Raw genomic sequence first — 15438 nt, 5'->3', positions numbered from 1 at the left:
GCACAGTCATCATCTTGTGTGTTTTTCCCTTTTTCCGCCTGTTCTCCAGCATGACTCGTGGGGCGTCATGTGGCCGACTGAGGACAAATTAAAAAGGTGTACAAGTGATTTGGGGAGGGGGGGGGGGGGGTTTGCAGTTAATAATATTCTCTAAATACAATGAATGAAAGCTTAATGCTTAATCAAATACAACTTAACAGGATGATTCAAAAGCAATTTAAGCCACTAACTCGCAATTATTTTCAATTTTGATGAATTATCTTCTCAAGGTGACATCTTCAAATGTCTCGTTTTGTACGACCAACAGTGAAAAACTGAAATATTTTCAGTTAATGATATGAAAGAAAGAAAGAAAAAAAACAGAAAAGCAGCAATACTCACATTAAAGAAACAAAGTTTGGCTTTTTTTTGCTTAAAAAAATGGTAACTGTTATTTAATAATTGAACAGCTGTAGATAAGTTTTCTGTTCTGTTAACTAATCAACTATCTTCTTATTATTTTTTGGTAAATGACCAGACGATTAAATTCAGCTGCATTAATAAAGCTTTTCTGGTTTTTAAGACTAATTAAATGAAATTCTGTAACTGACTAACAACGTATTTTATTAGCCCTTTTCTAAAGAAACACTCATTTAAAGTAAATCTCTCTCCTCCCACGGTTCATTATAAATGTGATGAGATGCTACAACTGTCCAGCAATTAATGAAAAGAGAAAAGAAACAGCTAAACTGATTATGATCAGAGGCTGAGGGCCTTCACATTTTCCTGCTTTGACTTGAAAAACACAACAAAAACCAAAAAACACTGAACATGCAGAAAAATGTGAATGGGATAATTTGTTACCGGGGTTACACGTTATCCCTTTTCACACCATTAAACAACATAAATGGCCAAACGCTCTCCGATAAAACTGTATTTAATACAATATGTATTGTGCCACTTTCATCTTCTAAAAACACTTTTCAAAGCTTTGTTTGCAACCACGTTAATTTCCTCGCAGGATTTCAAGGACACTTAAGGACTGTGCTCTGAGGAACCCGAAGGACCGGCTGCGTATATATGTACAAACAGTATGCTTTTTGATTATTGTTGCTGTCCTGTAAAAAAACAAAAAAAACAAAAACACGAATCTCCAAAACTTTTTACAAGCCAAGAAAAACAACAACCATGTTTTCAGCTTCATGTCGATGCATATTTTAGGTCATCGACTGAGTTTTGTAGAGTAAAAAGTAGAATTTCCCTCCAAATAAAGGATGAGGAAATCTGGAGATTCATGGCTTTCATTAGGTAGCAACCTCTTTTTGCTCTATAGCCTGTGCATTGCTTTACTACTACGATTAGCGGGGCAGGAAATGTACTTCTTGTCTACCAGCCAAGCTAAAGCAAAGTGCAGCTCTCATGGCGACCCCCCCCCAAAAAACTCTCTGCTCACACTGAAGATGGGTGTTTGGTTTTAATGTCTAGTGCGTATTTCCTGCCCCTAAGCTCTACTTCCTCTTGCATTTACACACACACAAACACACACACACACACACACACACACACACACACACACACACACACACACACGCGCACACACACACACGTCTCCTGTTGCAACACAGTGGAGAGCTGACTGAGGTGTGGTCAGGTCAGGAGGGGAGGTCACGGTATATAGGCTATATAATTTTTTTTTTTACTCAATCTCGTACCTTACGCTAAATATTGGACTACTGATACTCGTCGTCAGTAACTTAATGACTGCGAATATGATGCTTTCAAGTCTTGGAATGAGTGCAAAACAACCCAGAAAGATTTTTTTTTTTCTTCAAACAAATTTGTGTTGATATTTTTCATGCATGTATACAGATTCTGCAAGAAAAGCTAAAAAAACAAAAAAAAAAAAAAATCAACAAGAAGATGCCAATAAAAGAACAACGGCCCTTTGGTTGTTTAAATCCAGAGATAGTAATTAGAAGGAAAACGTTCATCGCAGGAGATTTTGGTACTTAGAAAGAAATGAGGATAAAGGCCAAAAAAAAAAAGAAAAAAAAAAAAAGAAAGAATGGATGTCTTCCCTTCTGCGTCCAAATCAGTGCCAGTTTCAGCCATGGTGAGGTTAGCTGCCGTAGAGGAGGGAGTGCCGGGTGCGAGGAACCTTAAATTCAGCTGACTGTGCGTTTAAGTCTGTGTCTCACAGTCGAGCTCCGACCCAAAGTCCGCCTCAGTACATTTACCATCACACAGTCATTAGTCGCCAGTGAGAGCCAATTTGGTGTTCCTAATATATATATATATATATTTATATGAGTGAATGTTATTGAGAGGGGGTGGAGGATTTTCAATCTGTGTCACTCAACAAACCGCCAGGATGACGACTACATTTTGTCCTTTAGTGTGCAACATTCGGTGCCACTGCTGCTGCCGCCGCCTCCTCCTTTACAAGAAGTCCAGTTCCAGCGCTTGGTGTAGGGACACGAGGTCGCCGTGAGTGGAGATCCGCCAGAAAGGCATATTGTGCTGCACAGAGACACACAAAACAGCTGCTTTACACACGTGGCACGATACATGGTGGAAAAATGGTAGTTTTAAGACCAAACAAGCACTGTACTGACTATGATGCAGTTTTAATTTAAGTTAATTTAATTTAAGACTAGTTTTACTGTTGTTTTATGTTTATTCCTGAATCTTTTGAACTGTGTGGACATCTTTTAAACAAACAAAGTGGAGCCACAGTGACTCTTCTGCTAGTCGGTGAATGCTCCCAACGGGAATTAGTTTGAGTTTACAGTTTTTCAAATAAGGTCAAATCCTTTTCTTTTAGGAATAATAAAGACACGGGTCCCATGATGTCTGGGTCCTGATAGATGGGGCTATAATTCACATAATTCATGCTCCTGTTATGTTCAATGCTGTTTGTTACTAAAGTGCCTGGAGATAATATTTGTTCTAATTTGGCGCTATATGAATAAAGATTGATTGATTGACATGGAAACTAAAACATACCTGTTTTGCTGCAAATTCCTCATCTCGACCGTCACCTATCACCACATACGTCACTTTCTTCCCAAAGCGAGAGACGATCCTCTCGAAGCAGCTCTCTTTCCCTGCACGAAAAGGACACCAACACAAATGTTACGTAACCTGTTGCTCATGTGAAAATTAGAAAGTAATTTATAGGGTGTGTTATTTGCTTGCCTATTTTGGTGGCGCTGTAGATGTTCTCGATGGGGAAGACGTCTCCCAAGCCGTAGAGAAGCACCTTGGCCAGAGCTGGAACCAGCTGAGTGGTGGTGACCAACACATTCATACATTTTCCCCTGTCAGGTAAAACACACACAGAGTACAGAGAGGCTTTAAAATGAAGCAATGAAACTTGAATAGAGCACAGACTGACGCTGGACCACAATCCCAAACATGATGTTATTATCAGGCTGAAATATTCCTGGTAATTCCCATGCTGCTTATTGGGCTGTTTGAGGACTGATTTGATGATTGTGGATGATGCCATGTGTCTACCATTCATATGACCTGATGATGATAATGATGATGATGATGCAAGACTGGTAAGACTGAAGTCCGAAGGGATTTTCTGTGCTATCCCACACACACACACACACACACACACTATGAAAATGAAACCTTACTAAAATCTTAATGAAATGCCAAATGTCCACAGAGCAAGTTCTGTTTTTCATTATGCAACGTGTTTCACTTTTAAAATGAAGAATTACCCATCAAAGTGTCACTTCCTCCGGCTCTGACCTTTAAACACTCAAAATGAACTCTGTCCTTTCACTGAATCTCAAAATATGTTTGGATTGGTCTCTTTCTGTTTAGTGTTATTCCTTTTGTTGCCATGTGTATTATAACTATCAGTAACTCTTCATTATGAGAATTGAATTATGATAATGATCTGCATATTTTTCTATAATCTTAATTATAATCAACTTTCTTTCATAATAAATCTAAGAAATCTGAAAATTGTTGGGAGTTTAAAATCTAATTTGGATAACTGAGTTAACCATGTACAAAGAATGAACATGTTGTCTTCTGATTCTTGTGGTTGTCTATCTGAATAACTAAAAAGTGGCTATTTTCATTTAATGTCATCATTTTGTTAACAGAGTAAAAACACGTTGAAACTAAAGCTTCAGTGTTTTCAGCAGTGTCTACAGTTAGATCGGGTTCCTTCACTTCATTACTCCGCTCAAGTTTGCTTTCATAACTGGAGGAAACAGACTTATCTGACATTGATGTTAATGTTTAAACTAAATTGTCAATTATTCACAATGACTGGAGTACTTTGTGTGGACTATAACAGCCAGTAAGAGACACCGTAGAGCACTTTTCTTTCATTATAAAAAAAAAAAAAAAAAATGATAATAGTAATCCTCAGACCTGGACTGGATGAGCAGCAGAGATTTGAGCGCTGTGCTGAGCCAGGCGTCTGTCACGTTCTCGATCTCAGACTGGAGACGTAAAAGCAGATCCCTCTTCATCGGGCTCAACAGGCCTGGAAGAGAACAACATGTTCCTATGAAGCAGCTCTATTTACAACATCAACATGATACGGTTTAAACATTGCCGCCAAATGTATGTAAATGTAACATTACTCCCATTTTAACCTTTAAAAATGTCTGAATGAGGCACCAAAAATATTTAGTGTTGTTGAGTTGGTGTCAGCCCAAAAACGGATTTCCAGTTAAATATTTAAACAGCAAAAATGGAGGACACACACACACACACACACACACACACACACACACACACACACACACACAGAGACACAGACAGACACAGACACACACACCCACACCCACACACAAAAAGGTCGACAACACAAGAAGCCTGCTGTTTATTTTAGCCGCTGGGCTGACACGTCACCATGTTTGTCTGGAAAGTTTGGGAAATTCAGATCTCCCTTTTTGCCTTCTGGATATGAGACTCAGAGTTACTTTGACTGTCATCATCAGACATGTTTGAGTTTAAATAGCTGTAAATGCTCAGAGATTTCAAAAACACCAAACAATAGGCCATTTATACGATGATGCCAAAGAGTGAAAGTGAACTTCTGAACACTGTTTACTGGCTTGGAAACCTTTTTTTTTTTTTTTTTTTTTTTTTTTAATTTTAAGCAACCAAGCAGCACTGTTATATTCTCAAAGAAAAATGCTCAGCAGTGACCTCTGCTGTAGAGTTCTCCTTGTGTTTCTATCATTTAAAAACTACAGATATTTTGGACTCAAGCTCACCTCCAACGTTTCCTTTGTAGCTATTGTAAATCTCTTTTAGCCGGCGGTAGCGAAAGGCCAACTTGCGCATCCACTCCACTCCTCCCTGGACTCCCGTAGTGGCTCCTGAAGTACCTCCACCACTGGGGCCATTGAAGCCATCCGCCAAGAAGTTGTAGTTACTTAAGTGGAGACATGGCACTAGGGATTAGTTTGTTTATATATTTGTGATGGTTTAAAAATAATTTTGTGTGTGTGTGTGTGTGTGTGTGTGTGTTAAAAGTCACCTCAGGTCCTGTCCATTGTCATCAGAGGCCACATCCTCAACATGGACCTGATCACATTCCTTAAAACAAAAAAGTAGATTGGTTGTTTTTCATGAATTTATAAACCATAAACCCATACAAAGACTACAACACCCAAATACAGTGACGATCGGTTCCTCCAGGAGGGAAAATAGGTTTTTACTAAGGTTGGGAAATGCATCATTTTCATCTCAAGTGCAGAGAGGTCGAGAGAAAGTCTCATCAAGGTAATGAATCTCTGTAACAAGCTGTTAATCTGCTTTACGATTGGCTGAGCTTGAAAACAGTAATTTTCGGGGGCAGCACCCCTGTTGGATTGTTATTGGATTCAAACTGGTCCATTACTGTGGTGTTACTGGTTTTGATTGACAACCCACAGTGTTTTCTAATTAACTTGAGCCAGAAAAATCATGATATATTGGAACATTTAGAGTAACGTCTAAAACAATAGGTTTGGGAGAATTTGGAGAAGCTTGTATCAGCTGCTGTGACGACAAAAAACAACACACTTCATACTGTACCTCAAGGTCATTGAAGAACAGGTGGGTGTCTGCCAGCTCAAAGATAAACTCCTCCATCTGCAAGCCTAAGTTCAGCACTGTTGCCGGATCCTACACACACACACACACACACACACACACACACAAATATAAGATCCATAAAAAAAATTGTTTTAGACAAACTGTTTTGTTATTTCCTGTTTTAAACTAGAAAAATATTTAAGTTTATTTACAGAAACAAACCTTTCCAAACTTCTGTGCGTAGGAGCCTGTGAGCAGTGAGTGGAATATAATAATAGTCTCATCCAGATCCCACAGAAAGATGCGCTACAAAAAGAAAGGCAGGGAAAATTTATTTTATATTACTGCATTGTAAAAAAAAAAAAAAAAAAGATCTTTTTTATGTTTTACAAATAGCAGAAGAAATTATTACATTATAATCTTTGGCATCACATGTAAAATTAAGACAAATACAACATTTATGTGCTTTTACTTTGTCAGTTTGGACTTGACTCCTGTGGCTGTGCTTTTCTGGGGTGTTAATAAGCAAATGAGTGCAGAGATTTGATGTGCCTCTCTGTCGTTAATAATATTTCCCATCGCAGCTAAATGAAGTCACTACATGTTTACCTCCAGGTCACTCTCAGTGGGTGGAGAGTTTTCAGGCTTCTTGCCCTTCCCTTTAGCTTTGCCAACTGAGTTCCTGCGTCCGACCTCATCTTGGTCTCTGGCTCCAGCTGGAAGAGCCACACTGGTAGGAAGGGCCGCGCCTGCCGGGAGGTTCTCTGGTGGAGACGCATCTTATTACAAGAGGACAAAAAGTCAGACATCAGTGATTAATACCTTGCTTCTGTTGCCTCTCAAACACGTGTAATATTACACAGAACACATCCTATACGGTGTAAAGGTGATGAAGTTCAGTGATTTTGAAACCTAGTATTGAAATCACCTCTGGGAGGCAGTCCAGCCGATGCGGCCTCCTCTGACTTTACCGCTGAATATCCGGCTACACCAACACTGGCACTGTGATCGTCGCTGCTGGGCAGCCCGGCAGGCACATAACTGGGAGGCAGAGCGTAGTACTGTGAGAACTGACCTTGTCCCAAAGAGTTGTAGCTGCCAAATTCCTGAAGAAAGCAAAAACAAGAGTGAGATAATCTCCCAATCACCTACAGAGTCACAAACCATTCAAGTTCTGTTTCAACAAGCAAGTTAAGCTCAAGATGAAAACTTTATCCTCAGAGTTTTGAGAAGTTTGTATATTTGCTCAATGACTATGAAACAAGTTCTGTCAACTTTGGCAACGTTTATAAAATACAATTTTATGACTCACTGTGTATAGTTGTGTAATTTCCTACCAGGACTTTTCAGTACATGGCTTAGTGCTTTTTTCTTGCCAGTTTTCTAATGTTTGAAATGTTTTACCTGAATTATGAGTTGATTTTCTTTTGACATTTTGAGCATTTTAAAAGATGCACTGCATATACAAATACATGGTGTGACTTAAAAAAAGAGAGTTTGTTGTTTTCTAATAAAAATGAATGTACTTCTTACTTGGTGGGCTGCTGTGGTTGAGGCGGTGGTGGCTGCTGTAGCTGAGGGGATGTTGGAGTACACACTGGATGTTGTGAAACTTGAGCCTGAAGACAGAGAGAACTCATTTAAAACTAGGTAAACATTTCTACACAGTGTTTAAAGTGACAAACAGGAGAGGAAAACAGAGCGGTGCCACTCAAAAGTTTAAAACTCTCCTTTATTTTTCAGAGCTTCACATATTTGCAGAGAGTGTGACGGCGTTATCATGTGAGACAGAGTGACGTTGCAGCTTGCCTTGGCTGGGGTATGAGTAGTGCAGCTGGCCTGGCTGGGTTGAGGTATATGTGGTGCTGAAGCTGAGAAACCCAGGCTGGCCACCAGAGGGCGCCTCAGACAGCCCAGTCTCTGATTTTATGACTGGCCACATAGCACCTGAAGATGAAAGAGAGCAACGGAAGCAGAAAAATAAAAGAGAGAGCAAGGAGGAGTGGAGGGGGGGGTCATTAAAGACAGGGCAAAGTTAAAGAAACCAGGTCCTCCGGTCAAGATGTGGGTTTTGTGTGTGAGCAGAGATCAAAAGCAAAATCAATTCCGCAGCGCCAAAGCACAGTAAGGCCTCTAAAGCATAGTGACAAAGGTGCAGTGCTGGGTTTTTAGTGAGCAGACAAGTGTTAAAAAAAAGGAGAGTTAAGAGTAGGAATATGGGGACTAACCAAAGGGTGGGAGACCGTAGGTTTGGCCTGTCTGGGGGAACGCTGAGTACACAGTCGACTGGAGGACAGGAGGAAAGGCCACCTGGCTGGTGTACGACGTCACTGCAGGGCTGAAAGGAAGAAGAGACAAGAGAGCGACATTCAGTACCTGCATAAATCAGAGAAGAGCTGCTGGGGGTTCCCCATTGCCTCCTGGTTAGAAAGCACATCAAATAACCACAATATCTGCAGGCCTTTGTTGAGATATGGTAAACACTACATTGTTTTGTAGTGTTAGATTGAGGAGAGCCGCCAAATGCACACACATACATGCCTCTATTATATATGTTTTCCAGATGATAATGTAAAAAATTTGGTTCCCACAATCACACAAAACCAAAGCTTAACCAAAACCAGATTAATTCCCATTTTCTTCACCATCACATTTGTTATTCACACACATTGTTTTGTAGTGTTAGATGTGATTATTGTAACTGAATAAAATCTACTTTTGTGCATCTATGCAACACCTATTTCACACAGTCTTCCTTTAAAAAAAGAGATAATTCAGTGTTTATCATTTGGCCAATTTTGGTCTCTTCGTGTCCTCTCTCCTCTGTCCTCCAGCCATTACCCGGAAACCGATCTCCCTCTCTCCCTCTCTCCCTGCTATCATAAAGGATCTTCCGATCCCTTAAATGCACCTCTGAGGAGAGAGGAGGCTCCTGGAGGATCTTAGAGTGAGGAACCTCTGCCAAAGTTTTTTTTATTTTTTTTAATCAGACGTCAGCACGCCTTTGATTGAATGTGCTTAATGATTGAACAGCGGGTATCACGTTAGTCAAATGAAAAGTACCCACTGTATCTCAAGAGACTTCCTGGTTAATAAACAAAATAACAGTCCAGAGGTTGCACATTTATTCTTACTAAAGTAGGATTCATTTGAAATAAAGGCTTTTAATACATTTTTACATACACAGCATGTAGGGATCTATATTAACAGTTGTTGGAAGCTAAGCAGCACCTATTATTGGTGTGCTGTAAAGACACAGGAGCAGGAGTTACTTCCCCAGTTGTGTATTGTAGTGTTTAATAAATCTCTCAATGAATATCTTTGGGTTATGAACTCTTGTTTAGGACAGAAGACATCTGACAATGTCATTTTGGGCTTTGGGAAACAGTGATTGACATTTTTTTACATTTTCTGAAAATGTAGAGAACAACCAACAGATTCATTGATAATGACAATAATTGTTGGTTGCAGACCTAGTGTAAGCCCAGGTTTTCACTATGACACAGGTAATGTTGTGTTTCCACTATCAGCATAGGTAAAAGCATTTTAACCATGTGTGTGTGGAGTTTGTCGTCTCTGTGCAGAAAAACATTGTAGAGTGATAAAAGAAAGCTGCAGCTGCAATTTTGCAACTGATATAAATGCTAAGTGTCGCTGGGCTTGTTGCTACTTGCAATGTAAATAAAATAGTTGCACACTGTTGAGTCTGAGCTATAATTCACATCACAGGAAAATAAAAAGGTGTCACAGACAGTTCAGTTCAGACAGTGATCACTTCTGAAATCTGTGTTACAGTAAAACGTGACAAATGAAAACATTCACAGTTGTGTGACTCTGTGTGTACTCACTTGCTTCCTTGATAAACCTGCTGAGTGTATTCAGACGTGGCCGTTGCGTCTGTGCCTGTCAAAACAGACAGAAAAAACGGAGCATGGTTTCAGTTTAACAAAGAAGAGCAGCTTTCTTTCTTCAGATCTTTATCATTCACTGTCCGACACCGAGGCCGTGTTTCTGTTCGTACCAGAGTGTGCATACGAGTTCATGGAAGCACCACATGCTTGAGGTGCCGCCCCTCCATCTGCGTCCGACTGCTCCTGATCTCCTGCAATCAGACACGAGCCGTCAATTCTCTGCAGCGACATTTCAGAGCCACCCGCAGCTTTTTTTCCCCCAAATGTTCTGCTTACCTGGATCAAGTTGGGTGGTGGACAAGGCAGAGTAAGAGCTTTCCTGCTCTGATGAGCCTAACACAGCCGCTGGGCTCCCGTCCTCACCCAAACTATTGAAAGAGAAATGATGTCAATCTAAAATATTCTGCTGCCAGTTCACATTAACTAATGAAAGAAAGGCTAAAAACAATCACCACATTTAAAATAAGCCACACTGATGAGTACACTGTTTAAAACTCAACATTTTCTCCCAGTAGTTTAAAACTGTGCAAAATATCAATTTAAAAGATTCAAAATGAATTTATAAGATTCAATAGAACAGAAATAGAGCTAAAAATCTCAAATTAATAAAGACAAACCTTTGCTCTTTCTCAAGTCCACGGTCTAAGTCAAGCTTGACTTTCTTTGCCTGTTACACACACAAGAAAAAACACCATATTGCTGTTATAATATACATCTTTATAAATAAATAAATAAATACATATATATTTTTAAAAATCAGACTGACTTTGCCTTTTTTCGTCTTTCAGATTATTTTGACATCAGTGTGAATTTCACAACAAACTATTATTTAACATTATCTGCAGGACTGTTGTGAAAAGTTTAATGCAAATCGTTTTAGTCAACAAATCTGGTTGATGTAGTTTAGGATGAAGGTGAAGGTTCTCAACTCATTAATGAAACTCTTAAACCTTCAGTTCATCTAAATCACCAGATATAAAAGAGATCAATTATTTTCATTGGACAGCAACAAAATTCAGATTACAAGAACAAACGATGTATTAAAAGTGGTTATTTTGTCTGATCAGCATAAAAGTGATGAATATATTATCATGTGGAAAAAAAGCTAACAAATATTTAATATTGTTAATTCTCTTCAAAATTATCATTGACACTCAAAATAAAGTGGCTTCTCGGCCACATTTGTAAGAATCTGACAACCATTTATAGACTACACTAAACTATCCGAGTATATGTGTACATGAATTAAGTAACATTTATTTCTGGTCCTGTTTCTACCTCAGCCCAGCTCAATGGAAAACTAATTTAATTGATATTAACCTTTGAATAGGAAACGTGCACCAGGAGATACAAACATATATACATGTTTTATACCTTAATAGTGGCAACATATCCTGGTAGAGATGGAAATGTTTTCTAGTAACATCAAAGTAAATAAAAAGAATAATTTTCCACTCCTCCCTGTTTAAGGGTTACAGTAAGTTTATCTTCTGTAACTGCCTGTTTTTTCTTTTGTTTATTTTCATTTCATTGTATTATTATCATTGTTTTTCTTTGTTGCTGTCTTGTTTTATTATGAGGCTGTTAATATTTGAAAAAAAGCCAATAAAAATGTTAGAAAACAAAAAAATATCATTGATTCATTTTCAGTCAGTTACTCATTTCACATCTAGCTATGCTTTTTCCCCTTTTTTTCTCAAATTTTGCTGTAACCTAAAATCTAAAATCAACTTAGAACATTAAAAAGAAAACCTGAATACAAGATATTACACAAAAGATATGAAATGAAACATTAAGACAACTTAATCATGCACACACTACTAAATTATTTCATTTACTTGTAATTTAACATTCAAACTTTACTCTGAAACATCATTAATATAAATCACTTCCTCCCTCCGTCCCTACTGTACTCTGATGTCATCTCGTAGCGTACTCACCGGCAGCTCAGGCAGCTCCTGCGAGTCATCCATCTCTGCGGCGGAGCGACCCGACATGTCTGCACACTCAGCCTACTCTCTGGACACGGAGAGCCGGTGCGGACCCTGCTTCACACAACACACAGGAGCCAAAAAACACACACACACACAGACACACAGAATACATTAGTATGAATGAGGGGTTTTTACTGCTTTTATGTAGTGATCATCCTCTCTCCCCCTCCTCCCGAATTTTAAAAGAGCGGCGCCCTGATTCGATCTCCGGCACGAGAACTGCAGGTGAGGCACGTGTGGCACTGATGTCACCCCGATGACCCCACCACACCACTCTTGTCTGTGTGTGTGCGTTTACTGTGGGATTAAGGAAGCGTGCCACCTTACATGTGACCTAATCTACATTCAATGAAAACATCTTCTCCAGGAGCATTAGGTGCTCAGGTGCAAGCTGTCGTATCAATAGAAGTCCCCGGGGGGATAAGATCTAACCTCGATTTGTCCACAGCTTGCCTGACTGGCCCTTTCTTTCCTCCCCGACGCCACCAGGTAGGAAAAAGACAACTGACATAATGTAGAAAAATAGGTCAGATCACAAATGAAAAACCTGCACAAATGTGTCATGCGGTCGTTAGTGGCACGTTCTGACTCAAAAAGTGTGCCATGTGCGTTTGACGGCACCGAACTGAAGCATATGTTGAGCTTATGCAAGTATGTATGTATGTATGTTAGTGAACTCATTCAGGTAGTGCACGTGATGGGAAATAAGGCCACCGGATGATTGATGAGAAATTAACCCACAAACTTACATGTGAGGTGTTAAGAGCACACAGACTATATTTTCTCTGCTGCACTGACCCTCAAAAACCGTCTCTGAAGTAGCTGCTTTCTAGTGAGTTTACATATGTGAAATCACCAAAGCCGCCCCTGCATCTGTCCCGTTGTTGCCGTCGGTAACTTAGCTGCCCACAGTCACCTCTCTTCGGCCTCGGTATCACAACACTTTAACGCTGCTGCTTGAGGGAAACATCACAGTCCCTGATACTGGATCCTCGGGGACACTCTCTGCTCGCCCTGATTGCTGTCTTTTCTTTCTCTCTCCCCCCTCTCCTGAAGGGTGGAGGAGTATCGCCTGATCAGGAGGAGACACCGCACACCTCCGAAAATCAATTTAACTGTTACTCAACTAGACATCTATCAACATATAATCATATTAATATTGTGTTAGATTTATATGACAAAACATTGTTGTGTATTTAATGGGAAATTGTCAATTGATTAGTTGTTTTGTCTATAAAATGCCAAATTTGAAGGTGATATCCTTAAATGTCTTGTTTCGTCCAGATCAACAGTTCATAACCCAAAAATATTTAGTGTTTACGGTCATAAAGGACAAAATAAACCACAAAACATTAACATTACATATAGTTTAAGTGACAAATAAATAAACTTTGCAAATAATCAACATAGTGTTGCAGCTCAAAACTCAAGTAAATAGTTATTTATTATTAGAAACTTTAATATTAATTGAATTAGTTGCTTCAATGTTATTGTTCATTTGTGCATATTTAACCAGCTGATGTGCAGCTATATAAGCTGCCCTCTCTTTTCTTCGGCCTTTTAGTAATCAGCACAATCACATGATCACACTCTTTATCTTATTTATCTATTCTCTCTTTATTAATGCTCTCTGTGTAAGGACGTTGTGTTTTTTTAGGATTTAAATCCCACTTTTATTCATTTCATTATACGCTTTTTCTTGATCCTCATAATAACATCTGTGTTTTCATTTGATTATATTTTTCAGTCTCTTTTAAAGCACTTTTCTTGTTTTTAAAAAGGTTACTCTACTAATAAACTGACTTGAATTAAAAGTGAAAGTGTACCAACTTGACATATTGTCCATTTAAGTGCACAATAAAGTATTATCTCATTCCCCCTGTTACTATTATTATTATTATTATTATTATTATTGTTACTAATTTGCTAGTGTGGTTTCAGACACTTTCTAATAACAACATTATAAATTCATGTTTATAAGGTAATTTGGTGAAGATAGATGAAGCTGTGTGCCTCTATGATGTAGTTTCGATATTTATTTATGATTATTTATGTTGATAAACTTGGGGGCAGGCTATTGATTGGTGATCATTAAAACACCTTTAACACCTGCCTCCTATATCTGCAGTGTTTGGGTGGTATATAATGCACATTTAAAAACACTATCTGAGGTGGAAAATCCCATTAGCCTATATAAAACAGCAATTAAACCCGACTGAGGACGGTTTTAGCTGTGAAGGTGAAATCAGACATCTGGCTATTTCCTGAAAATCTACAGCTCATTTGGTTGCAATTTGAATGCAAGAAAAGCTGGAAAAACAACTTACACAAGTAGTCAGCACACAGTTGAAGCTACACATGGATGCCTGACTAATTAAACTAATTAAACTAAAATAAGCGACTGTGATAGACACTTTACACAGCGTGTGACACCAGTATTTACACGGCACCCACACTAACGCTAGCTACATACATTAGCAGACAGAGCCGATAATAATGACTACACACGCCTTTTCAATAACTCAATTAAAGAAACAAAAGATCATGTCATCCACTACGTACTTTGCCCATAAGCCAGCTAAACAATCCAGGTTCACAATCATCTACTTAGTCTGGCCTGGGTGTGAAAGTTTTTCCACTCCAGAGATTAGTCAGCACCCGCAGCCATAGCAAGTGGGTACTGAAATGGCAGCGTGTGAAAGCATCTCTCTCCTGCTGCGCCCCCCCCTTCCCAAAAAAACCGCAAAGCCACTCGCAGCAATTAAACCCACTCCTGACACCCCCAAAAGGATCAAAGCCAAGTCTTACCATTGAAGGAGTAAATACGCAACGCCTTTTGAAAAAAAAAAATGTAAGCGTCTCCAAATTGAGTCCACTGTGCCAAGCTTTGTCTGTTGTTAGGGAGCACTATTTCGCAGGAAGTTTTCGTTGCTGGGCCGCCTACTGCGCATGTGCGGCGTATTTCATTCACACAGCATGGCGCGACAGGTGTGGAGGTGAAAACACAGGTGAGGAGCAGACTGCACACGTGTTGTTTAAACAGATCCCCTCTGTTGTTAAAAGCTTGTCAACCTCTCAGTGTTTTACTAAAAATACACAGAGGGGGGTCCCAAAAGTGAGACCACCCCTCAAAAGACTGCTAATGCAAATGATAACATCAGTTTAACCTTTAAACTGGCAGGAGTGGAAAATGAGATTTGAAGAATAAAATCCTAGTTGTCTCATGTGCACCTCAGTAAAAGAATTCCATAAATATATCTTTAAAATATTTTGTATATTTAGATTTTTATGTTGGCTTTCCTCCAAGATACGTTGTCCCTATTAGGGTATAAAACTGGTCATAATGGTAAAAATTGAATGCTTTATTTGATAAAGAGAAATGATACATTCTTTCTCTGATTATTCATATCACAGGGAGTTGATGTCGATACTGATATTAGGGAGTGGAAAAATACTTATTTTTTTTTTTTTTGGTAATGATCCATCAAATGTAA

At 39.0% G+C, this 15438-nt stretch overlaps 1 protein-coding gene across 1 annotated transcript; it reads right to left on the bottom strand.

The window, feature by feature from the left end:
• Window positions 1-2314: 2314 nt before the first annotated feature.
• Window positions 2315-14878, bottom strand: eya3 (EYA transcriptional coactivator and phosphatase 3). The gene is made up of 19 exons (XM_053333940.1): window positions 14753-14878; window positions 11891-11995; window positions 10568-10617; window positions 10227-10318; window positions 10061-10141; window positions 9888-9942; window positions 8268-8377; window positions 7849-7986; window positions 7573-7658; window positions 6968-7145; window positions 6649-6818; window positions 6262-6345; window positions 6040-6129; window positions 5501-5559; window positions 5235-5395; window positions 4381-4495; window positions 3178-3299; window positions 2986-3086; window positions 2315-2499 (listed from the first exon to the last, which is right to left on the bottom strand). Exons 2-19 carry the CDS (start codon window positions 11945-11947, stop codon window positions 2419-2421), a joined length of 1830 nt encoding a protein of 609 aa, XP_053189915.1. The 5' UTR covers window positions 11948-11995; window positions 14753-14878; the 3' UTR covers window positions 2315-2418.
• Between the last annotated feature and the right edge of the window lie 560 nt (window positions 14879-15438).

The sequence above is a fragment of the Scomber japonicus genome, chromosome 15 (genome assembly GCF_027409825.1).
Source record: "Scomber japonicus isolate fScoJap1 chromosome 15, fScoJap1.pri, whole genome shotgun sequence".
Lineage (NCBI taxonomy): Eukaryota > Metazoa > Chordata > Actinopteri > Scombriformes > Scombridae > Scomber > Scomber japonicus.
This window is presented reverse-complemented; position numbering and strand designations above follow the sequence as displayed.

Coding starts and splice junctions, on each gene's coding strand:
- eya3 (XM_053333940.1), bottom strand. CDS start 11,947: ATGTCGGGTCGCTCCGCCGCAGAGATGGATGACTCGCAGGAGCTGCCT. Junction 10,142..10,226: donor CACCACCCAACTTGATCCAG/GTAAGCAGAACA, acceptor GTCTGATTGCAG/GAGATCAGGAGCAGTCGGAC. Junction 2,500..2,985: donor AGGAATTTGCAGCAAAACAG/GTATGTTTTAGT, acceptor GTCTCTGTGCAG/CACAATATGCCTTTCTGGCG.